The sequence below is a fragment of the Trametes versicolor genome (genome assembly GCF_000271585.1).
Source record: "Trametes versicolor FP-101664 SS1 unplaced genomic scaffold TRAVEscaffold_21, whole genome shotgun sequence".
NCBI lineage: Eukaryota > Fungi > Basidiomycota > Agaricomycetes > Polyporales > Polyporaceae > Trametes > Trametes versicolor.
This window is the reverse complement of record NW_007360341.1, coordinates 33,574-43,875: the sequence shown is the minus strand read 5'-3', so window position 1 is coordinate 43,875 and position 10,302 is coordinate 33,574. Positions and strand designations below refer to the sequence as shown.

The 10,302-nt window shown below is 60.8% G+C and overlaps 4 protein-coding genes across 4 annotated transcripts; 2 read left to right on the top strand and 2 right to left on the bottom strand.

Moving 5' to 3' along the window:
- Positions 1-293: 293 nt before the first annotated feature.
- On the bottom strand, positions 294-1,145 carry TRAVEDRAFT_54564 (uncharacterized protein; the record flags this gene model as incomplete). The annotated part of the gene is made up of 5 exons (XM_008047482.1): positions 294-415; positions 466-778; positions 812-826; positions 876-1,027; positions 1,079-1,145. 5 exons carry the CDS (start codon positions 1,143-1,145, stop codon positions 294-296), a joined length of 669 nt encoding a protein of 222 aa, XP_008045673.1.
- A 3,572-nt stretch (positions 1,146-4,717) lies between these two features.
- Positions 4,718-5,252, bottom strand: TRAVEDRAFT_54563 (uncharacterized protein; the record flags this gene model as incomplete). The annotated part of the gene is made up of 2 exons (XM_008047481.1): positions 4,718-4,954; positions 5,004-5,252. 2 exons carry the CDS (start codon positions 5,250-5,252, stop codon positions 4,718-4,720), a joined length of 486 nt encoding a protein of 161 aa, XP_008045672.1.
- A 293-nt stretch (positions 5,253-5,545) lies between these two features.
- On the top strand, positions 5,546-6,463 carry TRAVEDRAFT_54562 (uncharacterized protein; the record flags this gene model as incomplete). The annotated part of the gene is made up of 4 exons (XM_008047480.1): positions 5,546-5,791; positions 5,857-5,903; positions 5,958-6,274; positions 6,327-6,463. 4 exons carry the CDS (start codon positions 5,546-5,548, stop codon positions 6,461-6,463), a joined length of 747 nt encoding a protein of 248 aa, XP_008045671.1.
- Positions 6,464-7,180: 717 nt separating this feature from the next.
- TRAVEDRAFT_54561 (uncharacterized protein) lies at positions 7,181-7,597 on the top strand (the record flags this gene model as incomplete). The annotated part of the gene is made up of 3 exons (XM_008047479.1): positions 7,181-7,282; positions 7,342-7,532; positions 7,588-7,597. The coding sequence occupies 3 exons, from the start codon at positions 7,181-7,183 to the stop codon at positions 7,595-7,597; spliced, it is 303 nt and encodes a 100-aa protein (XP_008045670.1).
- Positions 7,598-10,302: the final 2,705 nt, after the last annotated feature.

The following is a 10,302-nucleotide window of genomic DNA, read 5'->3' as shown; positions in this document are numbered from 1 at the left end:
AGCGTCGGCGTCCCGCACGCTACGCACCGGGGCAGCAAACGGGCCAGCTCACGCCCTGGTGCAGTTCGAGTGTCGGCGCCACGCACCGAGGCAGCCAACGGGCCAGCTCACGCCCCTGGTGCGGTTCGAGTGTCGGCGCCACGCACCGGGGCAGCAAACGGGCCAGCTCACGCCCTGGTGCGGTTCGAGCGTTTGTGCCCCGCACGCCACGCAGCGAAGTAGAGAACGACATATTTTAACCATTGTCAAACCAACCCACACAATGAACCAAACCCGCTACTTCATCTCCCAATCTACTTCCCGACCGGAATCTCAACCCACGGCTTGCCTATTGCTGCGATCTTTGCATCCCATTCAGCGGCGCGGACTTGGCCTGCCCAGGGGCGGAATGACTGCAACTTCATAAGGCGTGAATCTATGGAACATCAGCCCATGGGAAGCACTCAGTGTATAGCAGGCACTCACATTCGCTCTCTGCATCGCGCAGCGACTGCTCAGCTCTCCCGAGCTTGATACCAGCTGCAGCCACATCCTGGACACTGCGTTTGTGGGCGGCAATGCAGTTCACCAGTGCGTTATCCCTTTCACCCATCCCAATTTTGAAGGATGCTATGGTGCGGTCTGTCTCGACTTTGAGCGCCACCTTGCAGTGGGCGACAGCATTCTTGAAGGCGACAATCTTGCGCTGACGGGTGACCATGGTGTACTCGAGGATGAACTTCCCTGCGATGCCGTCTAACATGGACATGTCCTCCATGTGTTGAAAGAACATGTTGAACTGTGTGTCGCAAACACAGTCAGCATCGCACACATGGGTGCCCGAGTACTACCACAGTAGTTAGCAAACAACAGATCAACAAGATCAGCTGGCTTACTATTGTCATCTTCATGCCCAGCAGCCACCGCATCAGCTCGTCCTCGTTATCGTCTTTTCTCCAAGGTTGATTTGCTAGGATAGCATCGACGAACTGCTGGAACTCAGGATATTGATAGATGGTCTGTTTATCCTGTAAATCGGCCATCATGCCTGTAAAAGCACTTCAATGATGAGGGAATCATTGTAAAGCAGAAGACCTACCGAATTGTGAGCTGTGGATGTGTAGTGGAGCAGAAACAAGGGCGACGACAAGATGCTGAGGTGGCATGCCAGCATGGACCTCGGCAAATGCCGACAGAGCACAGCCACGTGCTCGGCCCGGTATTGAGGCCGAGAAGACCGGGCAGCTGCCGGTCCTCGTCCTCGTTCCTGCTCTCTCTGTTGTACTCTCTGCTTTGCTCTGCCACTCTCTCTCAGGTCTCTGCATACGCGCTCTGCATTTCGCGCCGCAACAAGATCTTTAAACTCTGCGTCAAGGGGAGGTCTTTATTAAGGTGGGGTGGTCTGTAAGCCTGCGTAATGCCATCCCTGTGCACCGCTAACAAGCTCGTACATCTACAGGGCCATGAGGATGTGCAAGGACACAGATTTCAAAGCGAGGTACGTACCAGGACAGTCCACGTCACGTAGATACCGCCACTGATGCTTTCGCATGCGCAGTGTGTCGTATACCGCGTGGAGATGCCTCTAACCTGCACCCATTTCGTCCTCCCGCGTATGGGCTCCTGCTGACGGGTTCGCGCTTGCAGCCGGCCGCGTGCGGCGTCGCGACTCCTGCGGCTGCGGTGAATCCGTGCACGCGCCGCTCGTGCACGTCTAACGAAACCCTGCAAATGCGAAACAGTCAGGATCGCGGAGGACGCGATGCTCGGCGCGAGGTATGCGCTGATTTGGTCCTCGTCGGGTACGGGCCACCGCTGACGAGTCCGTGCTTCCAGGCAGCTGCATACCGCATCTAGACGCCTGTGGAGGTGCACAAGCACAGTGAGTGTCAGTCGTCTCGCATCGAGAGTGCCCTGCTGACTCACGGGATTGACAGGCTGCCAGTCTCCAAAATCGCCAATACGTGGCCGCGGATCGGAAGAAGGGCATGCAGGATCGTCTACAGATGAGCACATATTCGTGTTCCATTCGCAGACTTGTTACTTACCTTTGCAGCCGTCAGTAGCGCGAATGCGCGGACAGCATGCGGGAAACACACAATGAAGCAGCCACGGGGACATGTCGGCGTACAGCCGCTGATGTCCGGACGACCTCTCGAGTAGCAGAACAAGACACTCACCTTCGTGTGAAGGGATGTCCGCAGTCGCGGCAGGCAGCACTAAAGCATGGCTGGCCAGTCGAATCTCGCGCCGGCTTGTGCGGCCACACGGCAACGCCCTCTCCTACACTCTCCCTCGCGATTTCGCCGAAACCCAGCCGCATCGTGTCAGTCTCACGAGTACGGTACGGCCTCACACTCTTTGCGTGCATGATCTCGGCGCCTCATGACTCTTACAACGTGCTCGGCACAGGTGTTGACGTCCACAGCCAGATCCCGAGCTCCCGCCGCCCGGCCTCTCAATTCCGCTCAAACGCGGTGTCGCAGCTGCGTAACACGCACCATATCAACACTCCACGACTATGGAGACCGCGTACACGCAATTTCGGGTCTCCAGCCGTCTTCCTCACGGTCCGAGGCCGGGCTCTGCTCCCACAGCCAGTGCTGAGGCCCTGGAGTCTTCCGTTTGCGGTTCCACGAGCTTACGGCCGCGCACCCACGAGACGCGGGCTCTACCGACATACTACGACCCCTAGAAGGTGTTCCGCGCGATCTCAGTGTCCTACGCCTCCTGCGACGCCCTCGGCAGAGGGTTTCGCGTCCACAGCCTCCGGCCACCGCCTTCCCTCTTGATTCCTCCACAACGCATTACCGCACCTGCGCGACATGCACTGTATCGACACCCGACAGCTCTGGAGACTGCATACGCGCGATCTCAACTCCTCAGCCGGCCTGCTTGGGGGCCGAGGGAAGACTCCGCTCCCCGGGCTCTCAAAGCCCTTGTTCTCAATTCTGCGACTTCGCGGCAGTGCAGCCTCATCCGGACGTCTGTACTGGACTCCCACCACACTCGGCGAGCTCTGCGCGCGATTACGGCGTCCCACGGCGCATTCTCAGCGCTCTGTGCTAGTCTGTGGCTGCCAGCGAGCTCCGGTGCTCCCGACGCCCTCGCTGTTGACAGTGCACCCTATAAGCAATGTGTGCGCGCTCAGCCGACCCCAAGCACTCCCTGTACGCGATCCTAGCGGACTACGACGTCCTGAGAGCGTGCGAGCCCCGGACCTTGCGCCCCCAGATGCCCCCGCCCGTGATTCCGCACCTTTGCGGCTGCGCAGCCGCGTCGGGACGGACTCCACGGCACGGAACGACACTGGTGTACGAGTGCACCCACTTTCGGCATGCCAGGACGCCTACGAGGGGCGCGGCCAGGCAGACTCTGCACCCACGGGGAGTCCCTTGGGCTCTGTGCGATTTTCGCATGATTTCACGACGACGCGCGCGGCGCAGGGATGCGCATGGTGCCCTGGACACAGTACAACACGGCAAACGTTGAATCGCGCGATTTGGAGATGTTTTGAGTGTTCGGGAGGTGTTCTCGTGGAGGGGCTCCCCTGGACTTGTTTCCCCTCTACAGCTTGTAGTTTTGCGCGGCCCGGCTTGATACGTTGCCCCTGTACATTACGAGTACGCTACGATGGAATACAATGCGATTTGGACGGCGAAAGTGCGAGTTTCAACCGTTGTGCCAAGTCCTCCCCCTCCCCCTGCACCAAGTCCCCACCAGAGCCCCACTCCACACGCAGAATCCGTTGATCTCGTCGCGGTCGTCTGCACACGTGCACTCGCTAACGACCATGCACGAACCGGAACACGCCGCTCGCCCGCCGTCCGCGCACACACAAGTCCCTGCAATGCTCGAGAACGAGATATATTGTGTCTATCTACCACCCGACTGGCGATCCCAGCGCCCACATTCAGCCGCAGGGCGCCGCGGCCCCGGGCGCAGAGTCACCTTCGAGCCGGGCGCGTAGGAGCTAGGATAGAACACCCTTGCACGGGCTTCGCATGCGTTGATGTTCGCCGGGTGCGTCCTGCGAGGGTTACCCCTCAGCTGCTGGACGTGGACGTGGAGGGCGAGCGCGCGCGACGGCAGGTACCCCTGGTCGATCTCAGATGCCGCCACAGAGTTACATGGACGGTCGTGGACGCAGACCTGCGCTACCGTATTCGCGGGCACGCGCACACGTACTCAAAGTACGCACTCGTGTTGTCACGACAAGGTGGTAGCGAGTGCGAGTCAAATGCTTGTCTAAGGAACGTATGCGGCGGCGTGAGCGTGACGGACAACCCTGCCAGGACGCACATCGGGCGGCACCGTATGCGCGACAGCGTCCCACGGAACGCGCGTACAGACATCCTACGCGCACCAGAAGTACGCACGCGACCGCGCGATAGAGCCCCAGGTGCACAGCCTGTCGAGTCACTGGCAGCTGAGTTGGAGAAGGGAGGTGCTTCTGAGATATCAGATGTGGAAAGTTGCGGCTGGTGCAACGAACCCCGGTAGATATCGAGAAGTCCTGTTCAGCCGCGCAGAAAGTCTGACAGCGCCAGGGCAGGGAAGGTCGCGCGAGAGTCGAATAACTCACCTCGGTGCTCTGCTGGTCCTGCAGCCCATTCTGTAAGATAGCAAGGATAGCGTCCGTTTGCAGGTCCATGATGAGGTTCGGACAGCCGGTGAAGACGCGGAAAGCGGCCTCGCGAGTGTGGAGATCGGTGTTGTCGGCCATAGCAAACACTTGCTACTGCAATGTGTGCCACGGGCGGCCGCGCTTCATGGGGCAGTTGGAGAGATCGGTGACGGTGTCGACCGTTTTGTGGCAGACGACGGGCGCGGGTTCATGGAGGAGCGAGTGGAGAAGTATGCGCTCGAGGGTGGCGATGGCGGGTGCGGAGAGTTGGTCGTAGAGCACGAGACGGTTCGGCGAGGGTGGGCGGAAGAGGAGACGGTGGTGGAGGATGAGAGAGAAGGAGCGCATCTGGGGGCGCAGTCGGACGCGTACGGGCAAGGAAATGCGTAGAACTCACGAGCTTGGTGTTGGCAGAGGTGGCAAACTGGGCAATCGCAAGCAGGTAGAGCTCCGGGGTCTGCTCGAGGCGGTCGTTGACCGCCTTCTCTGCACTGCGGAGGCAGACGCGTTTAGCAGAGGGAGAGGAGAGGATCGATGCGGAGCGGAGGACTTGCCTGGTGCGGATGGCACTGTCGCCGAGGACGAGGTTGGAGAGAATCTGGGTGAGCTCGGCGGTGATCTCAGGTGGGACCAGGACGTCGCCCATGGCGAGCAGCAGCGGCAGAACGAGGAGGAGGCAGGAGAGAAAGAAGCAGGGATGGAGGAGCGATTGCCCCACGTGGGTCGCATCGAACGGGCGTCTATCTCGATCGCGCTGGTCTGCGAATGACGTCGTTTGTCGTTCTGCCTCTCTCTCTCTCTCGCTCTGCCTCGCTCTCTTGCTCGTTCTCTCTCGCGTCTCTGTGCTCTCTGGCCAAGCTCGGTCTCGCCTCGCTCGCCCGCCCCATGCAATTGCAGGCCAGCGCTCGTTCCTCGGCTGGAGGCCCGACCTCGATCTGCATGCCCTCGCTCCGCCTACCGTTCTCCTGCATGGCCTTGTCCCTCTTGGACGGCCACACGGACACCTCCTCTCCCGCTGCGCTCGCTGCTCACACCCGACGACGACCCTCTCCCGCATCCTCGACCCTGCCAGAAAGCTTGGCGCCATACAGCACCCCTCTAGACGACCCGACCACGCCTAGGACGTCCCTACGGCTCTGGGACTTGCACAGCGCCCTCTCCTTCGCCCTGCTCGACGTCCTGGACGTCTGTAGCCCGCTTGGACGCCCTTCTGTGGAGCTCCAAGTGCGACGCCTCCCTCGCTCGAATAGGTGCCCGCCGCACCCTCTCTTGGGCAGCAGGCTGGGCTTGCCAGCCGGTACGTCCGGGCTCTGTCTGTTAATGGAGCATTTGATCCGTACCTCTGTATTAGCAAGACGACACCGTTTGGAGCCGCAAATCTCGCGCGCATCATGCATCGCTCGACCCCGCGCCCGCAACGCGCCGCGAGCGGGAAGAACTGGCAAGTACTGGCCTCGTATTCAACGTCCTGGGATCGACTGAGAGCACTCACGTCTACAGGGTCCCGCAAGAACGCAAGCGATCCGCGCAGCTGCTCGCAAACGCGCATCTGGGCTCACCACGGTCCCAATCGCCGACGCGCGATCTGCGCGGCTAACACGGACAGCTGCGACGCTCGACAGCACAGCCAGCACACCTCGTCAGGCATACAGCCTGCGTACAGACCCGGTGAGCATTCTGTCGCTCTCGAGGGTTGTGTGCTGACTGCTGTGCTCTACAGGCTCTCCTCCCGCGCCGAAGACCGCGAACACCCACCACACGTACACACACACATGTCAGACTATCCTGCATGCTCTCCAAGACGTCGCACTTGCCCCCAAGGCTGTTGCAGACCGCTGCTTTACGATATTGATCTAGGTACGCCCCCTGCTTATCTAACTTGCTTGTACGTTCACTAATTCACACTGGTTTCGTTCCAGGACAACATATTCCATTCCTACGATACCCTACGACTACTACAAGACCGACTACAAGCCCTACCAGCCGTGACATCCCCCGCGCAGACGTCCGCGCACTGCGACGTCGTACGGGCGCCTATCTGACGACCTACGTCGCGGACCTGCTCGCCGGCCTCCACCCACTCCAAACGCCGCGATTCCCTCGTTAATCGTTCACATGACATGTCGTGGGTATGTACGAGAGTTTACGCGCAACTCGGCGCACTTACCGGGCCTGTAGGCACCTGCGCACTCGGCATACCGCCAGCGGCCCCCAATCGCCTCCCATCGCCGGTGGCACCCGCCAAACTGCGCGAACACCTGTGAGTCAGCAGGTATATGGGCGCATTTAGACGAACTGACGCACCACGTAACAGGCATTCGCGTCGGGAGACCAGTGTACGCGCTCGCGGCGCCGCCGCATGACGACTACTGCGCCCCTCGACTACTACAGTACCTATCGAATACACACAACTACTATACAACCCGTCCTGTGTCCTCCCGCTCACCCGCTGCGCGTCGTCGCACTAGCCCACTCCTTCTACGCTGCGCGGCCTCGGTTTGACGTCCTGGCGCAGCCCTGCATCTCTGGTGAGTCAGTCAGCCGTACGCCACACGAAACGAGCGGACACTCACCATGTTCGGGCTCGTGCACACGAAGCTACGAGGTCGGCGAGCCGCGGCGGGCTGGGTGGGCGGAAACGTCAGCGGCGGGGTGTCCACAACGCGGACCTCTCTGGTACGTACCTCGCACGCCACCTCGTTTTCGGGTTGGGACTGACAGTTCTGCCGCTGTAGGAGCTCGTTAGTCATGTGCGGGGGCTCGATGCGCGGACTTACCGCAGTAGGGACCACGGCAGGGGCAATGTGGCGGACCCTCCGCCTGCGCAGCAACGATGCGCGACGGGCAGCGGCCACAAGCAGGCGGAAGGGCGACGAGCAGAGGAGGAAGAGCAGGACGAGGGACAGAGGACGGGGACGGAGCGGCGGTGAGCCCCACGTGTATATACGGGGCCCGCGTCGCTTATGGGCTGTAACACCCAGCCCGCGCTGATCGCCCGCCGCGCCCCTCGCCCGCTCATGCTCCACACCGCGGAAGTCGCGCCCAGACACCCAGCCGAGGCGACTGCACCTGTGGGCAAGTTCGGTGTTCCAGGATGCCCGGGATGCAGCCAGATAGACTTTGCGCCCACGAGCAAGGACGTGTCCGGTCTCGTCCAGACTTGGCGTACAAGAGCTGCAGCGCCGTCCGGGGTGTAGCGGCACGTCCTTTTGACGTCCACACGTCCCCGGACGCTACATACAGCTCACGGACGCGTACTTCGACGCTGAACAGCGAGGGCGGGGTTTCGCGAGTTTGAGGGTAGCGGGAGGACGTGGCAGAGGGTGTAGGGGGTGCGGGGCAACATGGTGGGCAGCGTCGTAGCGGGACGGCGGCCGGGACCTCCCGCGAGCTCATCCTGGGGGTATCATCAGGTAAGCGAGCCCCCACCATTGATGTATTCGGCTGTATTACTCACCTCAAGGGGCGTTGACAGTGTCGACACGCAGAACGACAGTGTGCAAATGTACTGGACGCGTCTGGGCGCTTGGGAGGGTGTTTTGCGGCGGGTACGCGCACCGGCAATGCATTAGGGGCATGGGGGGCCGGGAACCACACCAGTGAGGTAGGCATACACGTCGAGAGCTCGTTTCGAGTCCTAGCGCTTACCTGTGAGTCTCCAGAGAATGTGGCAGGGGGCGGCGCGCAGCAGGCATGGCGGCGGGCAGTTCAGGGTCTCGGCAGATGCTTGTGCGTGTGCGGAGGGTGACAGGACGTATGGGTGCACACGCAACCTCGTGCAGCCAGGTAAGCACCCACTCTACCTATCCCCATAAATCTCGAGACTCACCAGGGCGGCCGCAGTTTGTGTCGCAGTGTGGTGCGTTGTCACAGCTGCCAACATGTGGCCGCCTGGGCCGGCGTGCGCACGGGGTCGTCTACAGGTGAGCATGCAGCTGTTCTGTTTGCAAACTTCGCATTCACCTGCATAACTGTCAGTAGCATCGTGCACGGCGTTGACATGCAGCCAGCACAGGGGTGTGACACGACGATGCAGCCATACGCGACGAGGGTGCGGGAACGGCCGGCGTACAGCCGCTGACACGGCCCACTCCGATGTGGCGCAGCTAGCCCTGACTGCCATATCAAGATGCTATCCTTTTCGCAAAAGGCCGTCGCAGGCGGTCAACATCCAGTCGTGTCACGCAGCCAGCAAGTCACCCAGCGCAGACAACCAGTCGTCGAGCACACCCAGCCAGTTGCTGAGAACACCGAGAGTGTCGCCGGAGTCCGAGAAATCCGCAAGCTGCCAGCAGCCGCCAGCCAAGACGAACTGAGGGGCGGGGCAAGACCACGAGGTACAGGCAAGCCAGGGGAGAGCAGTTGAGATGGTGGCGGGGCGGGAGAGAGAAGCACGGCAGGTGTCGTCCTTGGACGAGTTGTGGGCAGCGCATGGGCGCCAATTTGTGCGTACCGCCTGCCTCGACTTGTACGGCTGTGCGGCGGCCTCCCAGGGCGTGCGCAGCCTCGAGATCGCGGACACGAGCTCTGTGGGGCATTTGTAAGGTACGTTGTGCATTAGTTCTGCGTTTCGAAGTTCCTAACACGCCTGGCAGCGCTTCAAACTCTGCACGGCAAGATCCAGTGGCACCCCAGGGAGATCTCGACGCCCACCCACTCGATTTCGCGACCTCTCGCTGGTGCAGCAACATATGGACCCTCTCACGCTTACGGTTCGGCCCCGCGCTCCGCACGTTCACGATTACGGTGCGTGTCGGCTCCTGCACCCAGCCCAGCGATAGACTTGGCTCTCACAGACACTCCCCGAGCCCTCGAGTCTTTCCTTCTCAACATCACAACGATGCGGCTGCGCAGCCGCCTCTCTCTTATTCTGTGAGTACTAGGCGACCTCTCCGGCATGACGCGCACAATTCCGACGCCATATGATCATTTTGAAGTGCTAGACCGTTGGACCTGGACTTGCAGCCTGCTCGCAGTGGGCGACTCACCTGTTGGAACGAGTGGTGGGCGCCTGTGCCCGCACTCGGGGTCTCTGGTGTCCGGGGTCCTCCCTGGGTGCTAGCTCGCTGCTGTACTGTAGACACAGGTTCCCTTGTACCGCTATCTACTTGCTTTACCCACTTGCTGCTTGTCTGCCAGCTTGTTGTTCGATATCTGCTCGATATCTCCATCGACTTAGTGCACCAGTTCCGACAGGTTATGAGCCCTGTCCCGCTGGATTAACCCCAAAGCTCAAAACTGGTGCTGTCTTCCTTTTCTCTCTTTCCACTGCTTGCTTTCCTCTCTCTTCATTCTCAAACTCAGTCCTCCAACTGAGCTCATCCTCTCCTTTCCGTTCCCCCACTGCTTGAGGTTATTTCCTTGAGCAGCTACTCCCTTCTGTGCCACCTCCACTTCCCTCTGAGGTGCCACGTCGCTGCGCGCCGAATTAAGCGCCCATACATTTCCTTTTTCGGACGCCGCCTAAGCGCCCAATCATCGTCCACCCTCCTTGCTCTTTTCCATCATGCACTCCTCTGCCGACCTCTCCAAGATCAAGGCTGATCTTGCCCACGCCATCACAAGCTTTCCCCCTACGAGCCAGCTCGATGGCAGCAACTGGGGGGCTCTACTCGACGGAGGTGGAGATGTCGATGTTCACGGGTGGACGAGGTCTGGTACCACATGCTAGGCAGGTCCGTCCGTCCGTCTCCCAA